Source organism: Elaeis guineensis, chromosome 15 (genome assembly GCF_000442705.2).
Source record: "Elaeis guineensis isolate ETL-2024a chromosome 15, EG11, whole genome shotgun sequence".
Classification (NCBI taxonomy): domain Eukaryota; kingdom Viridiplantae; phylum Streptophyta; class Magnoliopsida; order Arecales; family Arecaceae; genus Elaeis; species Elaeis guineensis.
In genome coordinates this window covers 64,988,488-65,012,743 of record NC_026007.2, presented here as the reverse complement: position 1 = coordinate 65,012,743, position 24,256 = coordinate 64,988,488, and the positions used below count along the sequence as shown (strand labels likewise).

Below are 24,256 nucleotides of genomic sequence, written 5' to 3'. Positions count from 1 at the left end.
GGATGGCGTTGGGTTGCAGAGGGTTTTAGTTTGGGTTAGGGTCAATAGGGCCATGGCGAGGGAGAGGACTGAGAGGAAATTAGGAGATAACAAAAAAAAAGGAGATCGAATCATCACCGGCCAAATATAAGGGGGAAAAAAGAATGACACAGAAAATAGTACCAGAGATGGACAACCTAGCGGCAAGCTGGCGTCGGCGAGGGATGGCGGGTGCTGATTCGACACATAGTAGAGAGAACGATGGCTCCACGATGGAGAGAACGATGGCTCCATAATTGGAATCCTCCCTCTTTGGTGCACGTCCCGAAGCGATGAAGTCCACCCATGGCAGCGAATCCGACCAACGAGGGACACCCGATGCTGATCCAACATCAAAATAAGACATAGAAGCAAAAAGAAGAAGGAGAATCAAAGAGAGATTCGAAGGTGAAGGTAGACCTGTCAACGAGTCGGGTTCGGGTCAGAACCTAGATATCCAAATTCGGATCCGATTTTAGTTACTGATATCGGATCCGGACCCGAATACCTGACGGATCTAGCCTTAAAGTATCGGACCCGGACCCTAATGGATCTCGAATATCCAGACCCGATTTCAGGACTGAAAGATAGATGGAGAGAGATTGAGAGATAGAGAGAGATAGAGAGAGGGAGACAGAAAGACAGAGAGAGGGAGAGAGATTGAGACCCTAACACACTAAACCCCTTACCCCCATCGGTCGGCATGGGTTTGGGTCCGGCCACTAGCGTGGTGGAGATGGAGAAGCAGCGCGTCCGAAGATGGAGAGGCCGGAGGAGGGAAGGGAGAGGCCGGAGGAGCGCGACTGCGCGAGAGGAGCGGAGGAGGGGAGGGAGAGGCTAGAGGAGGGACTGCACGAGAGGTCGGAGCAGAGGTACCATCGGGATGGGAGATCGAGAGAGGGAGAGAGATTGAGAGGGACGAGCGGCCGATGGGGTTAACTGGTAAGGGGTTTACCTAGGGTTACAAAAGTTTTAGAAATCCTAAACCATTGGATCTCTGATCAAATGGTTCAAAATAATTATATATATAATATTATATATATATATATATATATATATATATATATAATATTATATATATATATATATATATATCGGGTCTCAGGTCTATCAGGTCTGGATATTAAATATCCAGATCCTATCCGTTTATGTAATGATTAATCGGGTCCGAATCCGGGTAAACGGGTCCAGTACTAATACCAGACCCGGATCCATCAGGTAAATACCCACAAATCTCGAATCTGGACCCGACCTGTTGACAGCTCTAGGTGAGGGGCGAGGGGGGGAACCGACGGAGTGGAAGAGTCGGGAGAGATAAGGGAGCTATTTAAAGGTGGGGCATAGATTGGCTTATACATTTGTCACACATGAATCTCTATACATTCCCTTATTATATGCCGTTCTCATAATAAGGTTATGCAAAAATTATAGGAAAAAAATTTAGTTGCCTTTTTTTTAGGTTAATTTATTGAAAACAATTGATAATTCCTTTCAAGATAATATTTTTAGAAGTGTTATATAATATTGCAATAGATTAGTTAACAAAAATTAAAAAGAACTTATGTTGGTTAGCAAAATAATTTAGATATATTTTGAAATAATTTAAATATTTTTACATTTTTTAATGTAGAATCCTAAATTTAATCTTAAAAATTTTAAAAAAAATTAATAAATTTGGATCATCTAATTAATACAATCTATTTTATTTTTTAATTTTTTAATATTTTTCATTCGCATATTACATATGAAGCTATTTTACATATTTACACATAAATTCTTAAAATTTATCTTAAAAAATTATATTAAAATACAATACATAGACATAAAAATACAATCTTGCATCTAATGCTACAATGACTTTTTTTTAAAATCTATATTGGTTAGCATAAATTATAATAATTTAAAAATATTTTCAAAATAACATAATATATTATCTTATTAAATATTTTTTTTTAAATTGATTTAGTTTATAATTTAATTAATACATCACCATGATTTTTTTTTCATTTTGAATTTTATTATATTATAAAATTTTTACATATAAATAATATTTTAAAATAACTTCTGTATACTCTTTTTTGCAGTTTAGATAAAGAGACCTTTACAGATGAAAATTAATGATATATTCTCTGATTTTTAGTTTGTACCTATCAAATCCCAATGTTTGTAACAGTATTGAATGTGTTATAAATGATATATAAAATTATTGATCATAACATCAGATAAAACTATCTACTTCAGTATACCGTCACAAACGACAGATAGAACCAAAATGATTTTTTAAGAGGTAAACGATTATAATTCTACCAAAAATTTATTAGTTCTTTTAAATTATTATTATATTATTATCAATTATTATTATTATTATTTAATTTCAGTCCATCTCGTAGCACGTGTAACTTACTAGTCCATATTAAACTATGTGCAGAAGGATGCACAAGTACACTAGTAATGAAGAGTTGCAGTGCTTGTCAAGGCATCAAGCATCTTGCAAAAAATGTCCTTGGACAGACAGGATAATCATCTTGACGAAATGCATACTGAAAAATGAAAAACGAAATACAGATTTAATGCTAGCCAAAAAATCACCAGATTAGGTGCATTATTGCGAGTATATCAACAACTCTGCAATGAAAGCAGAGATTTCCACCATACATAAGCTCTCCATGAAAATGACAAAAACAAAACCAGCCTTTCCATACTTTATGATGAAAGAGTGGCTATACAGGGCTAAATGAAAGCATTCGTTACTGTACACGGAATCAAGGAACAGAAATGGTACAGAATTGGTAATATAAAGCCCTACATTACTGAACTGCTAGACGTTGGAGATGATCCAAGAAGACTTGGAAGCTAACATCATCCGTGAAAATGACGTCTCCACCAGGTGGTGGTGGATTGTCAGAGTTGTATGTGACTGAAGGGTTCAATTTCGCCAGGAGGAAACGGGCCTGCACCATTCACAAGCAAATTGATATAATCAGTTAAAGATCCAGCAACCTTTCAGCTATAGTGGGGTTTCCCAGCAACTAATTAGGTCAAGCAGAGTTGGACAAATCTTAGTGCTCGGCTGGTCCAGAGCAGTATTATTTAAGCCAGTTTCCCGTTGAAATGCAACAAATTTCTGAACAGCCTGAACTATTATCTTGCTTGCAAGAGTAACATGGCATCAATAAGAAGCAGACGAATCAAAACTACCAGGAAAATTGATGCTACCAATTACTGGATTTGAAAGGCCACAACTGCAGAAAGCACATATTGACACACACTAAATTCAGAGGCTTTGTCAAGGGAATGGAGAGCACATACTGGAACATGATGATGATGCCACGGCCAGCTAAGTGACAAATCCTTAATGCACAAACTGTGGAAACTAACCAAACATTGCTTACATGTTTCTTGCCAGAATATGCAGATCATTTTTTGATTGAAATCAACGTCGATTCATACCACCCTGTTGTGTATCAGCATGCATATGAACTATCAAAAGTTTCAAAAGCTAGAAGCATCATGCACACTATGAATAGGGATGGCTCAAGCATCTCAAACCAAAACTTTCCCTAGCTGAACCATCGGTTAGAACTTTTGACCAAAGGACATCATTAGGCAGTTATAAAGCCTACTTTTCCTTGGAGAAATTCGCAAACAGATTGATCCCAGGGTTAATTTCCCACAGTGTAACTGGTTAATAGTTTTTTCACCAACAGCTAGTAGCTCAAGTGGTCGGCACCTACCTCTCCAAGTGAGAGCCTCCGGTTCAAACCGGCATGGTGGTGAATAACCACCACATTCTCAAACAGAGAGAAAAAAAAAACTAGTTAAAGGTTCTTTCAAGCTGTCTAAGCACTTAACTCCGAACTTTTTTGAAGGTGTTTATCAAAGATATTGAAAAAAACAGAGTAATACTTCAATCAGATGTCTGCTTGGCACCTCAACAAATATCAAAGAAGCCTAGGGCATATAGCAACAGCATTAACTGTCAATTCTTTCATTTTTGCTTTTTTTGGCTGCTGGAAAGTTAGGACACAACTTGTATTGGTTGCTGCCGCTTGGTTAGTATCATCAGTGACAATTCTTTTAATATCTGATCTACATGTGGAATCCACGCTACATACCAGTTGGCAGCAATGCATCCTTTTCACAATGACAGTCATTTTTACCTCCATATATAATCTTCATCTGGCACTTCCTATATCCAGCATGCTATATAATTACAACCATTCACTTTTACAATTTACTTGCCCCAAGAGGAAAGATTAATCAGGCTCTTTTGTCAAAGATACATTAGAAGATAAGCACATGTGATTGTATCGTAGAAGAGATCAAATTGGATCAGATTGCACATCATAAGATTCTTTCATATTTCTATCAAACAGAAGTAATAGGGTCAAAACAACATGAAAGGCATAATTAAATTATGGTTCAAGCCAATAATAAGATATCATCACTGGACATGAAAAGTTCACTTTTCGACAACCATGAGCTCATAAATATCATGTCCAAGAATTCAACAGTATACTTGATTTTTTAAAAAAAAAAAAACACCATATGTCGATAAGATATCTCAATTTGAGCTATTTGAACCCCCCAAAAAAAAATTGTATGTGGACATAGGTTTATTGAACTCAGGGTAAGAGATTGTAGAAGAAACCTTTTTTTTTTTTTTTTTTTTTTTCAAAATGATAGATAACTCTAGATCTTAGCCCCAAAAAAACTAATAATCTATTTTTCTCTTAAAAGTTGAAATTTCTAAATGACATTGTTGATGGAATATTCTGGAAGGTTATCAATGATCAAGGCCATTCTATAAGTGAAATGATTCAGGCAATTTAAATGATATAACAGCTTTAGTTTGTAGAAGTATGACCTGGCTTTGGATCTTACAATCCATATGAATCCTGATCCAGGGATCTGATCCCGATCACTAAGGGACATTTGGATCCAAATCATACAGTCCTGGTCATGGATTGTAAGATCATGACAATGATGCATGGATATTTTTATCACCAGTACCATGTCTTTAAATGCCAGTCAAATGAAACTGAAAAGAAAGAGGCAGAAAAATTATACAGTAATACTTCAAAATCCCTATAGTCTATTGATTGCAGACAACCACATTATACTTAGTTGTGCGTCATTAATGAATCCTCATCACATGATTAAATCAACGAAAGATATAAGTTAAAATTAATATAGTTTTACCACGTATAAGCTGCTAACAAAAGGCAAACTGTAGGATCACAATGATTGATATACGAGGAACTTAATGAAAAGGAAGTGACCTGGGAGCCATATTGGTCGCATATGACCAAACGAGGAACAGGAAACCGCTCTTTGATTATTGCATCAGCATCATCACGTGGGGCTTGCAACAATTGAGCAAATGTCTGCAAGAAACATAGCAGTTATTGTTTAAAGTTTCAGTAAACCTGCAGCAACAGCATTCTTGAGTCAAATAGACCACAGAAATTTGCATAGTTAATGGATGCATGGTGCAGCACTTATTCCCCATTCCAAGAATTCGACAACTTATGGATGAGTGAATAGATAGCAAAAGCATTAGCAAACCAGCCAAGTCAACAATATTTCAGAAGTATATACTTTTCCAAATTATTACTAAATTATACAATCTGGGAAGCATAGACCCATATAACAAAGGCAACCATGATATGACAAGGGGGAAAAACACCAGGTGCAGATTTTCATTTGACTGTTACATTCTACACAGGTCAGAACACTCTTAACATCCCAATCAAGAGAGGCTTTAGGTATTAGTGTAGCATTGTAGCATTAGAATTCATTTTGCTACCAAACTTGAATAATAGATGCAATGTTATATGTAAAATAGGAAAGGCCACCTCGGTTTTTCTAAATTTTTTAGGTATAAATTTGTAGCCTTCCTGTTCTCATCATAGGCTTCTAGACTTGCAGTTTTAACAGCACAAGTAGTTTCAATTTCCTAAACCATCACCTACAATAATATAACTAAGTAGACAGATAAAATCAGCGTTCGTCAAACCGTCCCGAACTAGATGGTTCGGGCCGTGCAAAACCATACCGGTGGTATGCTAAGTCGAGTTCCGATATACAAAACGGCACAGCGGCCATCTTGAAGAGAGGGAGAAGAAAAAGATGACAAGAGAGAAAGAGGGGAGAGAGAAGTAGAGGGAGAGGAAGAAAGGGCCTTCGGCGGCCGCCAAAGACCATCCAAGCTCTTGTCGAGCTCGATAAGGGCAGAGAGGGAAGGAGAGAGGGAGGGAGATGCTTATTGGGTGATCGGAAGCCCTCAAAGACCTCCGGACGAACAGCAACACCGCCACGACCTCTCCAGCGGCCGATGAACCAACGCCAAGGGAGGGTAAGGATGGTCGAGGCCAGAGGACCTCCGCCCTCCTCCAGTTCAAAACAGGAGCTCACCCCTATTTTATATTCTTTTTTGCTTTTTATCAGGCGAAGTCGGCAACTATGTTGCGGACTTCATATTTTCTTTTTTTTATAATTTTAGTTGAAGTCGGCACAGTTCAAGCCATGCTGAACCATAGTTCCAGCGTACAAAATGACACAACTGCCATCTTGGAGGAAGAGAGAAGAGAGGAAGAGAGAGAGTGGGGGACAGACAGATAAGGAGAGGAAGAGAGGGCCATTGAAGGCCATCCAAGCTCTTGTCGAGCTCAATAAGGGCGGAGGGAGGAAAGGAGAGAAAGAGGAGGAGAGGATTACTGGATCACTGGAGGACCTTGGAGGCCTCCAGACAGATGGCGACACTACCGTGACCTCTCCGATAGCCAACGAGCCAGTACCGAGGGAGACTAAGGGCTATCGAGGCCGGAGGAGGGCTCCGGCCCCCACCCTCCTTCAGTTCAAAACAGGGGTTCACCCCTGTTTTTTTTTTTTTTCTTTTTATCGGGCAAACGTTGTTGACTTAACCAAAATTATTTTAAAAAAAAATACGATGAAGTTGGCAACGCCCGATAAAAAGCAAAAAAAAAAAAAAACAGACAAACCCCTGTTTTGAACTGTAGGAGGGCGGAGGCCCTCTTTCGGCCTCGGCCGCCCTCATCCTCCTTTGGTGCTAGCTCGCCGACCGTCGAAAAGGTCGCGACAGCATCATCGTCTATCCAGAGGCCTCCGATGGCCCAATAAGCGTCTCTCCCTCTCTCTTCTTCCCTCCCTCCATCCTTATCGAGCCAGCAAGAGCTTGGATAACCTCCGACGGCCTCCGACGTACAGGCCCTCTCTTCCTCTCCTTATCCTTCCATCCCCCCTCTCTCTCTCTCTTTCTTCTCCCTCTCCACTTCTCTACCCTGTCAGTTCGGCCCAACACAGACCAATACAGACTCATACCGAACCGTACCGCCAACCAGCTAGCATAGGGTCCGGTTCCGATTTGGCGGTCCTTGGATAAAATAGTTACAAGCTTCCAAGACCTAAATTGGCTCTTTTGTGTTCGAATAGTTAAATATAAACAGTTACCCAGAAGACAACATTTATGACCGTCTACTCCATAACCTATCCAATGATTTCAGCGGGTAGGATCGGTAATCATAAGAAATAATTGGCAACCAAAATTACCGCTATGATATGGGACACAACTAATAGGAGAAACCAGCACCAACTCCACCCAAGTCAAGAAGCATAAAAAAGGATTCCAACTTACAAGTAATTAAACGGGAAAGTGTGAACCCTAGCATACTCATTTAGGTTTTAAAGCTAAAAAGGCATGGAAGGGTAAAACGTTAGAGAACTAACTAGAGGTGAATCAAATGCTAGAAACCTGTATCTACGGGTTCATCCTTTAACTCCAAATCACCTATAAGAGTGTTTTTTCTTCCTAATACCATTATTTGTACATTTTCATGAATTCACACCAGATACTTCACAGCTACCTCCCTTATGAAGCCGATGTCAGACAACTCATAGGAGATACATGATTAAATTCTCAATTTTCAAACAGACATTCTCCTTTAGTTTTTTCAAACAAACATGAGTAGTTCCTTTACCCCATTACAACAGAGTTCTGAGACGTAGAGACCTCATCTTGGAACAGTATCAGTCAGTAGCCAGTTAATGACCAAACCACCCATCTAACATGCCAATAGACTGGGAGTTACATCCTAAACATCCTTTTTTTCATGAAGACTGACAGTTAAGCTGTTTGTTGAAATAATAGTGCTCTCATAAGGTCCAACTTTTAACACTTTATTTTGAATATGTCCACCTTACTCTAGCAGTTGATACGCAGCCTTTACTTGCAAGCAATCTTCAATAGTCTGCTCTCCACAGTTTCAACAAAATGGATCATATTTGGTAAGTCTGATTTAACAGAATAAAATAGAATTAAAATGATGTCATAGAAGAACAAGCAAAATGCTCCTAAACAATAAGAGATTGTCTGAATGTACAAACATCACGTCCAAGTTACATCTTCACAGGTCCAGAAAGGGCAGTAGAGAGGAGGTAGGAGGATGGTGAACTTCAAGGAATTGGGAGGATGCCATGATTGTGCAATCCTAAGATTTTTGGGATGCCAGAATTCACAAATCTAAAGTGATTTCCAGTACTATGGATGCAAATAGGGCCTGAGTTGTTGGCATGCTCTAATCATTGCCAATGCTATCTTCTTAAGTCATCTCTCAGCAAATCCCATCATCCTGTGCAGTATCACACAAAAAGCAAAGGGGAGCCAGGCATCCAAACAAGGTCTAGAAGCTGGACCTGTTCATGACTTCATAATAACAAAGAAGTGAGATAGATGTAGGGGCCATTTCGATGCCAAAGTCTGCCATCCTGAGTTAAGATATGCTTGAGACCCTAAGGATTCTTGGGACCGTGCTGAGGAGGTTACAGGAACAATTGGTGGCCAATGGAGATGATCCATTCCATTGCAAAGGCATGTTATCGTATCCCTAGATTTTAGGGATAATGGACTTGATGAAATCAGAGACCTTAAAAATTTTCTTAACCCATCACCTCTTTCTCAGAGCTTTCCCACAAAGCATACATCATTGCCGGATAATAGAACCCGGCATCCAAACAGGCCCGTAATATGTATTATACAGGACATACATGAAACTAATCAAGTAGAACTTGAGTTTTATACCATTCATAAAGAAACAGAAGAGCCAAAGCAACTGCCAGTTGGCACCAGAGGGAATATATGATGCATTAAACAAAAGAGGGAGAGGAACAAAAAGTATATTAGCAAACATAATTCTTTAACCTAAATAACAAAGACATTGCAGTTATCACAAATCTTGCTAGCGTATGGTCAAAAATTAGACAACTGACGCTTTAGCCTGTAGTCTGTACATTCCAGCTTGGCATATTCACTAAAATCTGGATGGATAAAATATACAAAAACCTACTTCTAAATGCAGCCTTTACAACAATCTGCATCAGAATTACAGCTAACAAACATACATGATGTAAATTGTTATCTTGCAAATAGGTGTCTGGAATCCAGGTCCAAACATAATATAATGATTAATAAAACATGGGGCTCGAACTTCTAAAATTTTAAAGATAATGGATGGTAATTCGAAGGCTGTATTATCTGTAAAATCACATTGCTGCAAAGATCACCTGATGTTCAGCTTGATTTTGGTATCCAGCATTCCGCCACTGGGCAATACTTGCTCCATGAAATACAACAACAGTAAAGTAGGAATCCAATAGAAGGATCCTGTCAGCAGCAATTGCTGTTACATCGAGGAGAGCAGGCTCAGGGACTGAATGGAAGGAATAAGATATCAGTGAAGGCTGGATCATCACAACTGAATTGGCTACATTCTCTCTATTGAGGATCATTCTGTAATATGCAGTTTCATCCGGGCTGTTATTAAAAACCTGCATGAGAAGTATCAGTGGAGTAAAATAGAGAAGCTAAAAAGTAAATAAAGATTCCAAATACATTTAGAAACATCATCAAGTCATGTAATCATCTCAAAACAACAATCAAAAAAAGGTAATGCCATACCTGGACAAACTGAGAACGCCTTAAATGAAACATAAACTGTGGAAATATTGATAAACGTGGGGATAGGCTAAACGAGGATGGACTCTCTTTCTGATAGTCTCCAAACTTCGAACACAAACGAATTAATGATCGATCTAGCCATCTTATTGGGTCAAAATCCGCCTGCAATAAAGAATGAGGGTTTATGGTCTCATTATGTAGAGATGGCATTATACTAGGCATAAGAAACAAAACTAAAGTTCTCTTGTTTCTCATTCTAGAAGACTACTTGGCATGGTATCTTAGGATCAACTACAAGCAGTGCAGTTATTGACACAAGCAATTTAGTCACTGAACTAACATTTTCTACTGTTATTCTTTAGTGGCATCATTGGATTCCAAACTTCCAATTATGAAGGCCTCAACCACCCTCCCGCCCAACCCACACACACAAAAAACAAAGAAAAGGGGCAAAACACACACACACACACACACACACAGGAAATATGAAAAAAAAAGTGTCTTTCTGACTTCATTGGTTATGATTATGAGACCTTGCTCACAAATTTGCTAACATAAAGACCAAAATTATCAACCAGACAATCTGATTGGACCAAAATCCAGAATAAGTAAGAAATGCATCAAGAAGACAACCATCGTTATTGAAAAGGATACTCTGTGACATCTTGTAAAAGAGTGATATGCAAGGTTCACCAAATTAGTACCGGAGGACGTACCAACAAAAGGAGAGCCGGAGAGGGAGGGGGAGTGGATTAGAAAGGAGGAGGAATGTGGGGAAGAGAGAGGGAGGGAGGGAGAGGGAAGGTGAAGTCAGCAAACTGTTTGCCGATTTTAGTTCAAAATTGGCAAAATAAAAAAGGGATCCCTTGTTTAAAAACAAAACAGGGGATCCCTATTTCGATTAGGGCTTTCAAGCCCTCCCTCCATCTATCTTGGCCTCTCGCTCTCCCCCTCCCTCTCCTTGTCTCTCGCTCCCTTCCTCTCTCTCTCTTTCTTGTCCCCTCTCTCCTTCTCCCTCTACCTCCATTTTGAACCAAGGTAATAAACCATGCTGGTAACCAACTGGTCCTATCCAGCACTCCCCAAATCAACCGATTTGGCATGATTCAATCGACCTTGGTTACATGTAATCAAGGTTTGCGATCTTGGTATCAGATTGCACACGGATGACTGACTGGCACAATATCGGTACTGGTACCATTACCAAACTCTACCGATCTGTACCAGGCTGAACCACCCTCAACTATTGAGGGGTAGGGATTAATTGGGCATGAACCAGGCACTTAAAAGCTGAACTGCTTGAAATCACTCAGTCCCAAGTGGATCAGCCTGGTAAGAAGTGAAACTAAGCAGTTCGGGCCTCAAATTGTACCAAGACCAAGAACCATCCTAGTTTATAGTCAATATGGTACAACACCAACTGAATCAGGCAATTCAGTCTGGTATTGTATACAATGTATATAATAGCAGCAAGGAACATATGCTACTTGTATAATTATTATAATTAGGAAAGCATTTGTTCTCACTTCTGCCCTTCAATGACATTTTCAAAGCTTTTTCTCTTAAGAAATAAATATCATTTTGGCTTGGACATGGAGTAATTAGGGCACACTTTTTTGTTCCTATAATTGAGATATTAACAGATCCCACTCATGAATAAGACCATGTTAATTTTGTCAATGAGTTAGACATGTCGGGGGGGAGAGCATCAAACCTCCAAACTACTGAGAATTTTAATGGGTTTGAAAGCCCACACAATTTGTGCACAAGATCATTATGCCTCCCCCGTGAACTCTTTAAATCTTTCATGATGGAAATTCTGAATTTACAGCTTCAGAACCAACATCAAATTTTCAGTTTCCTCTTTTCTCATCATCAAATTTTAATGGTTTTGAAAGCCCATACAATTTTTGCATAAGATTAGGCACCACCTTGGCGCACTGTTGAAATCTTTTCATGAAGGAAATTCTGAATTTTACAACTTTAGGACCCACATCAAATTTTCAATTTCTTCTCTTCTCAAATTCTCATCATCATATGTCTCAACATCTCCAATAAACTGATTGATCTGATATTCCCCCAAAGTTTAGCATTCTCTAATTCAAAGATGAAAATATCATTTAGCAATTGTTATTATATTTGTGTAACAAATTATGCTTTGTGACAAACCTCTTTTGTTCATCCTCCTGTTTTGCAGGACTGCTAGCAATCCCAAGTATTATTATGCAAAATCTAACATATGCTGGGCATGGACAATTTCATTTGGTTGTTTCAATTGTCCATTGGGAAAAGGAAATATCGTCTCGTTTTCATTAGCCAAATCATTAAAATCCTACATACCTTAGGGGTTGCCTCCATCCAACGTCACACCCTTCCCAAACAAAATTTGGTATAAATCAAGAATCTAACCCATCTTCCAGTACTCATCAAGTTTTTCAGGATTTCTCCCGTATGGTTTGGGTGAGAAACTGACTGTTGCAACTCATCAAGGCACCAAAAATTTGTTACATACCGTGCTTAAGATTATGAAGCTTTTCCCTATTAAAAGGTAGGAGGAGCACCTTATTCGGACTTGTACTTGGAACCTAGCTCAACTTTGAACAAAGTCAAACAACTTTTTAAGTGCAATATAGCTCCTTGTTATTGAAAAACCAGCCTTATGGACCTGATGGATCCACAGATGCAAAATCCTGACTAAACCTCATAACAAATGGCATAAAATGAGTAGGTTCAAAGCAACCAAAAAAAGAAAAAGGATCTGAATTTTACCAAACTTGGTAACATGTCATGCTAAAACCAGACCTGATCCCATGCATGTGAACCACTATTCTTGTTCATACTAAGAATTCTATTAACAAATGTACATATTACCTTAAAAGCACCTAAGAACAGCTTTAAGATTCTAATATTATATCCCCAAAACAGAAGGTTAATATATTTTTAAATAAATCCTCTGACCATTTCACCCTATGCAGCCTTCTTAACCAAAATCAAACACTAAGAAAATCTCCACATGAACAATATGCAATCAAAGGAGTTGGTAGACAGTTCACCCTCTTGTTTCTCCATTCTTTCTTTTGTCTTTTCTGCAATGAACCATCTGTAAATAAGATCATTCTTCCTAAATGAAAATCCTTCAAGTTATCCTCATTTGCATAAATTGCCCACTTCTGACAATTTAGATTTCAATCCAGATAGCAACGAACAGCAACATTTTCGTTTCTACCAAAATGCATTTGAAGCAAGCTAGAAGGTTTGAATTCTTTGTATGACCAAAGAAGCCATCAAGACAGCAAGGCAAGGGATAAAAGGGTTGAGTTAGGACCTGACTTTATTGAATGAAGATAATGATCAAGCATTTTTACTCCAGATGCCTATAAATGTTCAAGAAATTATACAAGGATGAAGGATGTATCCTATAATTCCTGACTTTGACACATTACTCTCCTGTCTCCACAAAACATTATGCAAAAATACATAACACTATTGATAGGCAAAATAATCAAAGACATTAAGTAGGGAACAATGTGTGAGTTCCTGCAGAATTTTCTCAATGCGATACATAGATGTAACTTTATATAGTACCATCCATTAACCTTGAGTTGTTTTATTGGAAAGCCTTACCTCAAGGCAACAGGCAGGGCAAACATTGAAAAGCTTCGAGCAACACATCTCCTTTTTGCATTTTCTCCCTTTTCTGTTCCTAAGAGCCCTTTAAACCCACTATCATCCACTCTCTACAAATGTCTCTTCTACCAACTACTCTATCCATCTATTTCTGGCCATCATCATCCTATTTCATCTCCATTCACAAGTACCATAACCCAAGACCCTAAAAACTAAAGAGGGAAAGAAAAAGGGTCATGGACAAGGTTCACAATTTTGGTACCAGACTCCATACTGCTAACATTTTATTACAATGTTGGTATGCGGTATGGTACGCTAAGGTTCAGCATGCCAGTACCGACCGGTACGGCAAACCATGGTCATGGAGATACTGAGGATAAAGAGGAGGATCTTTAGTGGAAAGCACCAAATCTGAAGACCTGGAAGGTGAGCATAATTTTCTCATCATTTTCTTTTGAGTTTAGTACTTCTAAAACCTTTGAATCAGATGTCAATCATTGTTGACAACAAGGTTTTTAGTTTTGGTACCGGTGGCCGTTCCGATCGGCCGACGGCATGGTTCGGTACAGTTCCGTACCGGATCGAACCGGCACGAACCAACAGAGGAAGGAGAAAAAGAGAGAACGAGAGGAAAAGAGAGGGGGTCCGCTGAAGGGCCTCCGACTGACCGCCATGGCTGTCAAGCGGCGTAAATGCCACCTGCAGCTCCGTGGCGTGAAACAAGGGCGATCATCCCTATTGCATGGACTTTTCTAAAAAAGCCCAGAAACAGTGAAGCCGGCAATGGTCCGTCGGAGGGCCTCCGACTGACCGTCGCGGCCATCGGACGACGTAAATACCGCTTGCGGCTCCGCGGCGTGAAACAAGGACGATCGCCCCTATTTCACGGGCTTTTCTAAAAAAGCCCGATAATAGTGAAGCCAATAATGGATTTGCCAGCTTCACTGTTTCTGAGCTTTTTTTAAAAAAAATTGAAATAATGAAGCTGGCAAATCGATTGCCAACTTCATTATTTTTAAACTTTTCGGCCACAGAGGACCACCACCGGCCTCCAACAGCCTCTCCCTCTCCTCCTCTCTCTCTTTGTTTCCCTTTCTTTTTTCCTCGGCACCGATGTGTGCCATTTTTTCTACCGGAACCATCCCAGTTTCCCGCCGGTCCGGTTCGGCACGCCCCAAACCGGTTGATTTGGGACGGTTCTGAAAATCATGATTGACGATACTCTCCTCTCCCACAAACTGTTAAGAAGGTCAAACAAATGAAAAGGTCCCAAACAGATTAGTCAAGGCAAACTGATATGCAACCACCCACATGTCAGCCTAATTTCACTTCCCCAAATGAGTGATTGGAAACAAGTGATAATAACATGATTGGAAACAAGTGATGCTTAACCTAGTTAAACCATTAAGCCCTAAAAATTAGAACTTCTAGTTGACTGATTCTTAATCTAACTAAACCATTAGGCCCTAAAACTTAAAACTTTTGGTTGATTGATTCATAAACCACTTCAGATAGACTTGTGTGTCATACCCAAGAGCAAGACTCTTTTAATCTAGATGCTTCAAGAGTACACTCCATTACATTCCATATCCAAACTTTTGTGATATTCTGCCCCGTAAAACTAGAGATAGCTTCAACAACATTGCTCCAATGATTACTATTTGGGGGAGGGGACAAGGAACAAAGATATCCATGCCACCATCAAAATATTTTGAAAAATAACAGATATTTTAGTCTTTTAACCTTTGTAAATTCAAGGGAAAAGGTGTGAGAGAGAGAGAGAGAGAGAGAGAAGAAAAATAAAAAACACTTATTCATAGATATGTCCAATCTACTATTTTGCCAAGCACTCTATACTTCCTATCATTATGTAGAATTACCATTGGTCCACCTCCCACACAAATCATATTCCCATATTTTCTCATGCTTCATGCAGCCATGAGATCTACATTTTAACTTCTCTATATTACTAAAAGTCTAAAACAGAGATGAAAAATTATGTTAAAAAGTCCCTTTACACTCCATTCCTAGAAACCAACCTAAAAAAACATCAACTGATAAAATAACATACATGCACTCAAAACACATATTAAGTTGATTATCTAAATCACAATTATCAGAGTTGCTATCTCCAAGGCTTTGGGTTCTCCACAGGGGTAACAAGGTTTCAGATCATTTAATATGAATTCAAAAATTGGATCTATTATAGCTCTATCCTTGTTAGATCCTTCGGTACTCATCGAGTCTTCCACAACAATTCAGTCTATCCTCTTGATCTGACTTCATACCCACAACTTAGTAAATATGAAAGGATTTTTGTAAATAACATTCCAAAAATCTCATAGGCATCTTGACTCTAGCAACCCCATGTCATACACCAACATGGACAACATGTGGAGTTGTTCATCTATGCATGCCTCAGCCACCCTCATATTGAAAACTAAAATATCAACCCAACTGACAGAACATCATTGAACTAAAGCACCTATTAGAATTTTTCTGGAAGAACTTAATAAAGAAGGTTAAGTAAGAGTTATCTGGAAGATTTCGGTAACAGAACTAATAAGAACTACTATGAAAATAATTATAATTTATAACAAGTAATTAGTTAGTTAGATTTCCCTTTTTTGTTAGAAGAGTTCATGAAAAAGGAGAGATCAACTAGTTATTATCTCTACACGCAGTTAATTCATGAATAACAACATACCTCCATTTCCATTTTAAAAGAAACTACACGTGCCATGACTGCAGCAGCTGCCTCTTGATCAAACCCAGCTAATAAATCCTACAAAAGTTGTAGTAGTTAGCAAGATGTATTTGACGTTCCACATATTCTGATAATTTATGAAAGAAAATCCTAAAATAATGAAAAGGTACCATAGACTAAACAATGTGCCTTTTAAATGTCTATACAAAAGTCTCAGAGGCAACCATATCCAATTAAAGAACATATCCAAAGACACAAGATACATCATACCGTAGAACATAATGGACAGAAAGTAAATAGTAACAACTAACAAATACATAGATATCAAGAAATGTCTCGTCTTTACCTCAATGGCCAATTTTTCCCTTGAACTGCATATTAAGCAGGCTCAAATTTCCCATTAGTAGGGCAAAAATAAGCTGAAGCTGCACAAATTTGTTAAAATTTACATACCTAACGTATGGATATGATAGAGCCAGCTGTTCGTGATTACAGTCTTTTTGATTTATGTTTTTGCCATAATTTGCCAGTATTTGCCATATCTCTTGCTTACAGGCCATATTTATATCCTTCATGTGCTATTGTGCCATTACCCGAGTCCAGATAAGTCAAAGCTGTAAAATGTTTAACCAGATACTCATGAGGCGTATATTTGTCCCTTTTCCCCAACCAGTGACCAGAACATGTATTTAACAAATATAATGTTGCACAAACTGAAGATCAGCTCATGCAGCATCCTATCCCTCGGCACTCCCTTTCACATTTCTTCTCCTATGTCTACTTCCTCTCTCTCTCACATTCCTTCCTCCGTTTCTCCTATCGCTTGCTCCTCTTCTTTCAATCCTGTTAATCTTGCTCATATCAACCATACTATCCAAGTGATCATGCAATATTGGTGGCCTATATCCTCGTCAATTAAACCAAGTATAAACAAGTTTTGACAACTATAACTTCATCATAGAAATATTAACAGATTATCGTCTTCCACTTACTTCTACTTGCTGCTAATTCTCACCTTATCCTATTAATAAGTTTTGGAATGGACAACTGATCCTATCTGAGATACTTATATGAAACCATTCAGACTTCCAATAATGACCCCTCACCCCTCAATCCTTCCACTGAATATCCATCATACCAGCTTTTGTGCTTAACTTGTCCTCTGTCTATATACTTCAGATCTTCTGCACAGATCTACTCTTCAGATATTCACACAAATATGTTCCAATCTATATAACCCAGACATCAAAAATTCTTATTCCAACAAATCACAACTCCCCAACTCTTAACACGAACAATATTCTTAATTTCATTTAATGTTAGAAAACACTGAAACATAGGTGGTCTTGTAGAAACCATTAAGAAGAGGATGAAAGAGCATAACTGTCTTTCCAATTAATCAGAGAAGATGGACAAGTTTGGATGGAACTTATCTGATGATGGAATAGCTGAAGAGACAGAGGTTGGTGAGAGTAGATGTATTTCTCCCTTTAAGTAAATGAAAACAGAAAAGAGAAACCATTGCTTAAGACACTACATGTAAAAAGAAAAAGGATCCCCTATGTGAATTCAATAAAAATACTTAAAATTCAAGTTTCTCAACAATAAAAGTACATTTCCCAAATTTATTTCAAAACCTCAATTTTTGGCTCCGAGTCAATTTTTCAACTTCCAAAAACCAAGGTATTTCTCAAATCTTAAAGTTTCATAATTCTATTATACCTAAAGCATTATTATAAAACAAAAGTCCAGTTTTAAAAGTCTTATAAATTAGTCTCCCAACTCCTAAGTTTGTCATCCAAAATGATGCTTAACAGCACATGGCATTTCCACAGACTGGTTCATTTTCATATTTCTTTCATCCATGCACGTACATGAGAATTTTTAAAAATATAAGTTTGGTTATTACAGCACAAATCGACAAAAACCAGCATATAAGATGCCTGCGGAATTGGGATAATCTGGAATGCAATAAATAGCAAACTTGTGATTAGGGATTTGAAGGTCGGCATGGTATTGAAGCAGAAATGTATTTAATATTATATTATTGATCCAAATCATAATGGCCTGTAGCATGATACACTGGTCTGTTTAACCACAGAGTGCAGATTAGTGCATGCACAGTACAGCAGGAAAGCACAGACAGATAATAAACTTGGCTTTTAGAATGGAAAGCTGGTAGTGACCAGCATGGCAACCATTGTTATGGTGCAGTGCTGTTTTGGCCCACGACCTCCATGGGTATGTTACCATGGTGCTAAAGACACCAGTCCGGGCTCTAAAACAAGATCCAGGAACAGAGAACACGTGGATGAAATAGCAAGTTTGCATCTCATTAAATTCCAATTAGCAAATCTACTGGAAAGTAGTCACAAGATCAGGAAATACAGCACCTAAATCAAGGTAATCAAAGATATGCCTCCTGGACAGTCCATTCTTGACAATAAGGAACAAGATCAAGCATCATTCCAGAATCATAAGTGAAATCTACAACATGCTACTATTAAAATGGGTAAAACACTAGCAAAATATTTTATATTTTGTGGAGCTATGACCGATAATCAAAATAGGTAGGCATCACACATCAAACAACAGTCACAATAATGTATATGGAGATACTTAAACTTGCCTGGATGCTGCCAGGACCAGCCACCCATCTTCTGGAAAGAGTAGTTGCACGTAATCTCATATGACCGTCATTGTGCTGATAACTGCATCATGGTTTCTGTGGTTTGTCAGATAATCCTCATCTGTCCAGCTAATATACTAACACAACTCAAGAAACTATTATTATGGTTACATAAAAGATTGCAAGTTCAGTGATCATACTATGTCAAAAATTGGAAGTAAAATTGATTGCTTGTAGGTTGACCAATTGCTTCAGGGCCATCTTTCCTTGCTATGTCAAATACCAAGCACAACGATGTCTTTTTGTCAAGACCACACATCTTCCAGGCGCTTGTGTTTCCCTGTCCAATAACCGTTTCAGAGCACACAGGACCTTTCTGCATGAAGTCACCCAACAAGCAAACGTTACAACATAAGTTAGACAAAGATATGAAAACCAAACATATTTTTCATTACCTTATCTAAAGAAGCACAGGGACCAATAATGCCTTGAACTTTGACATCCTTCGAGCAGCTAACCTCAAATATACCACTGAAGACAAGTTTATATGGAAAAAAAAAAGTTAAATTAGCGAAGGAACATCAACAATATCCAAGGGAAACTCTTACCCTAAGCCAAAAAATAAATTAGATGAAATAAATATAATCTCTTATCATGTTCAAATTTATTAACTAATTTTCTATTAAAATTCATATTTTGGACAATAACAATTATGAAATGCTGTCAACTTTTTTTACACTTATAGAGAAGACTAATAGAAATTACTCCCACAACAAAGAAGAACTAGCAAGAAACGAATCCTTACTTGAATGATAAACCAAGGTCATAATCACTTGACTGGAAAATGTGTCGAAGTGAATCCTTGAAAACAGAATGACCAAAACTTTCCGCAAGAACAACAATTCCCCCACTCCTTTCAACTGCAACTTTGAGTTCTGCCACCCCAACCTGAGAGGTACAATATCCAACCAACATAAAGCCATCATCGATCTTCAACCAGATTATGAATTTGAAAGAATACAATTATTCAGAATTTCAGATAACTGAATCTCAACAGAGATAGCACATAACCAAGAAGAAAAACAAAAGCAATAATTGCATACGAATGAGTACATGGAGACATAACGACCACAACATTCCTACTAATTGTTTCTGCAAGACCAACATATTTCCCTGAAGAACCAGTAAATACTTCTGCCACAAAGAATGGTTATGATAAGAAATGCTCAATTTTTCATGCTCTTGAAACCAACTATAATAAGAGTTCATCATGTCTTACAAGTTAATTTAAATAAATAGATTCAGCTTATTGTAACAAGCTTGAAGTGCAGAACTGCAACAGTTCAAAGGATGAAATAAATAAGATACCCACAGCTTCAGAGTGATCCAAAGGAACTACTAGCAAAGCAATTTAGAGTTTTACTGTGACGATCCATATAGGCTTGTGTTTAGTCCCCCGTCGGTTATACACTGAAGAAGACCTTGAATCCTTATACATGACTAAGAAACCAAAATAATAACTTTTAGATACCCTTTTTGTATGAGGTCCTGTCTTGGGTCATTATGAATGGTATTAGAACAAACTCTGTCCATAGCCAATGTGGACCAAGCAATACTACCAGCACAGGCCCTTTTGGGGCTGATCACAGGCTAATGTGGTGTTTGTGATTGGATTTAATTGGATTTGGACTTTTACCCTTGCAAGGATGCTAAAGCTTAAACAAAGGGAGTATGTGAGGACCTATGCAAGCATGAGTTTAGTTCACATTGATTGTTCACTAAAGGAAGCAGGATCAAGAAACTCAAATAATAACATTTGGCTAGCTTGTTTTTAAGTGAGATCGTGGACCATTACGAATGGTATCAGAGCAGATCTGACCCATGGCCCATATGGACCAAGAGGGCGCTACAATAAGGACCCCTTTACGATTGATCACGAGCCATTCATGGTGTTTATGATTGGATATAATTGTATTTGGACCCTTAGCACGGTAAGAATGTCAGGGCTTAAATGAGAAAGTATCTAAAGATCCTTGTGGGCATATGTTTAGTCCCACAACTTATGTGTTGGGAAGATCTTAGGTTCCGTCCAAGACCAAGGAACCCAAATAATAACTTCCGGCCAGCATTATTGGGTAAGATCTTGGATCATTATGCATAGTATCAAAGCAGACCGAACCCATGGCTCATATGGACGAGGGGACACCACAGCATAGGCCCTTTTTGATCACGAGCCATTCATGGTGTTTATGATTGGATTTGATTGTATTTGAACCCTTAGCCTAGCAAGGATGCCAAGGTTTTAAAAATAGAAAGTATGTAAGGACTTGTGCAAGCATATTTTTAGTCCTACGTTTATTGTACAGCAAGAAAATCTTTAGTATTTATATAGGACCAAAGAACCCCAAATAATAACTTTTTGATAGCGTTTTTGGGAGAGATCCTAGGTTGTTATATTTAGCATTATGATTCCACTCTTGAAGTAGCAATGTGTATCGGTTGTACAACAAGTAGAAAACATTAACTCAACGACAAAATCAGGAAGTTGGCTTTAACATAACCAATCAAGTAAAAGTGCAACTGCATCTAATGAAGGTCATGTGAGATAAGGCTAGCTACCACTTGTCCTCTAATAATTCATGATAATCAATAACCATTTCCACATAATTTATTCCAAATAACATGATAACCTTCTAAATGTCTCAACAAAACTATAATCTCTAAGAAGGTTCACCATCTCAGTACTGAATCCCGTACCAACACCACCTATTACAATATCGATATGCGGTACAGTATGAGATCGCAAGATGTACCGAGTGTTAGTACAACATAAGACTATGTACCGGTTCCAATACAGTATTGTACACCTAGTACGATAACCTTGATCTCCAAACCATATACTAAGCAAGATTTGAAATATCTAGGTATAGGGCATATCAACTGCGGTTGCATGCGGTACACAGCAAATCGAGGATAGTGATAACAAAGGTTATCAATGGATCCACATGGCTATGGTTGGTATGCCCTTTGTATGGCCTTTTAAGGTTATGTTTGAACTTGTATAGGTTTTAGAATTCAACCCAAAACCCAAAAAATCAGTGATTTCATCCTAGATAAGACATGAATATGATGATTAAACAACAATCAGTTCTCATCTAACAGAATTTCCCAATATTTTGTCCAAGGTATGCTGAACCGATACCGCCGGCCGTTTCGGCCGACCGGCGGTACGATTCGGTATGGTTTCATACCGTACCGAACCGACGACCCGAATCGGAAGAAAAAAAGAGAGAAATAATGAGAAATAGAGAGAAAGAGGAAGAAAAAAAAAAGAGGGAGGGGAAGGAGCCGATGGGGCCGTCGGACGGCCTCCGACTGACCGCCGTGGCCGTCGGAGGGTGCAGTCCACGCGCGCGGCGCCGCATGCGTGAAACAGGGGCATCGCCCCTGTTTCATAAATTTTTTTAAAAAACATGGTTTTAAGTGAAGTCGGCAAACGATTTGCCGGCTTCACGATTTTTGTTTTTTTAAAAAAAAATTCTTAAGTCGGCAACCCAGTTGCCGACTTCATAAGTTTAAAACAAAAAGAAAAAATCAAAACAGACGTCGTCTGTTTCGAAAAAGAAGAAGGGGGCGGAGCCGCGGAGGGGCTCCGCCCGCTCGACCGCCCTCAGGTTGTCGGCGTCAGCTTGCCGACCACCGAGAGCCTCACAACGGAGGCATCGTCCGTCCGGTAGGTTTTCCGCCCCTCTCCGAGTGCTCTCTCTCTCTTTTTTGCTCTCTTGAAAGCCCTATCAGACGATACGGGGCTTGGAAGCCCTCCGACAGCTGCAGCCGACCACCGCCGGCCTCCGACGGCTCCCACCTCCCTCCCTCCCCTCCCCTCTCTCTCTCTCACACTTTCCGTTCTTTTTTCTTCGGTACCGCCGGTGTACCGATTTTACCGGCCGAATCATGCCGGTTCTCCGCCGATCCGGTACGAGATGGAGTGTACTGGCCGGTTCGGCACGATATGGCAAACCTTGATTTTGTCAATCAAAGACGAAATTCTACTTGGATTTTTTAATAACAAAAACGGGATGAAGAACAACATTTACCTAGCTAGAATAATGTTCTAGCCTCAAAAATCAAAAATCAAGCTTCAATCCCAAAAGCCGATATCACTAGGCAATCTTCCCTTCTCTCTCACTTTGTTCGCACCTTCAAATAATATAGAACAATTGTAGAAAGTGCTATTCTAGTCATCACGAGTGGTACTGCTTGAATCAAGGCAGGTTTGAGCTTAATTCCACATGAACGAACCTTGATCCACTTAGAACTAGTAGATCCAATGTTGGTTCAAGCAATTTCATCATGGTATGGCCATTCTTGCCGAAATCGGTGCCCCTTCTACCACCCACGGGGTCAGTATTGTACATATCGATAGGTGCATATGCATACCATACATATCATATTTCATACCTTAATACTGAGTGGTGTTATTACCACTCTTTCAAGAGTTTTCTCGATCTCATTTTTTGACATTCGGAACAACCAAAAAGGAGATAAGAAAGGAAACTTTTCCATTTCTAATAAACCACACACTTGAATAATTGATTTTCTTTTTCCATTGGAAAAAATCAAAATGATGAAAAAGTCTTATATGAAAATTTCATGTTATTATGCCAGACTATGCCTATTTTTGTTCCTACTCATTATCAATCATCATCTCCAAAATATGACATTTCTCAAAGAAAAACCTCTCTTGCATTGAGAAGAGAGATGCGCGATGATCAAAAAAAAAATAAAAACCTATTTTGGCTTAGGAAGAGAGATACCCAATAATCGACATATTCTTTTTTGTAGCAACCTCCATCCATTCAACATACCATAATGTGTTTCTCCCCAGGTGTTGAAGCAACAATGTTCTAGCTATGGTTCAGTATACTCCTCATGCAACCCCAAGCTTTATAACCAGGTTGCTACTACTGCAATCCACAAGTAAACATGCATTCAAATCCTGCTACTGATTGTCATATTCTTTTCCTAGGTACCCACTTTGTCTTGTAAATTTATCCAAAGCTTTGACGTCAAGCCTTGGTCCTTCTAGTTGAAGGAGGAGATGGCAGTCGTTCACCTTTAATAAAAGTGGAATAACATTGAACTAACCAGGTCAACAGACTTTTGGGTGACCTAAAATATTGTGTTTACCGAATGGTGAGAGTAATAAGCAACTTAAAACTCACCATGCAGTCAAAGGACTACCAATTTGCTGTCCTTCATAACAAGACCAAGATGTATTATGATGCTAAGTCACAAG

General features: G+C 38.7%; 1 protein-coding gene across 3 annotated transcripts in view; it reads right to left on the bottom strand.

The window, feature by feature from the left end:
• Positions 1–2,584: 2,584 nt before the first annotated feature.
• The window catches only part of LOC105058266 (protein transport protein SEC23 C), a 33,174-nt gene continuing 11,502 nt past the window's right edge, over positions 2,585–24,256 (bottom strand). For all 3 annotated transcript variants that reach the window (XM_010941152.4, XM_010941151.4, XM_010941150.4), the window contains 9 exons: positions 19,763–19,905; positions 19,413–19,488; positions 19,158–19,333; positions 18,958–19,039; positions 16,329–16,406; positions 9,995–10,156; positions 9,601–9,864; positions 5,301–5,405; positions 2,585–2,969 (listed from right to left, as the gene is read on the bottom strand). In XM_010941152.4, the coding sequence (XP_010939454.1) occupies positions 2,826–2,969; positions 5,301–5,405; positions 9,601–9,864; positions 9,995–10,156; positions 16,329–16,406; positions 18,958–19,039; positions 19,158–19,333; positions 19,413–19,488; positions 19,763–19,905 (1,230 nt within the window). In that variant the 3' untranslated portion in view covers positions 2,585–2,825. The remainder of the gene's footprint in view (positions 2,970–5,300; positions 5,406–9,600; positions 9,865–9,994; positions 10,157–16,328; positions 16,407–18,957; positions 19,040–19,157; positions 19,334–19,412; positions 19,489–19,762; positions 19,906–24,256) is intronic.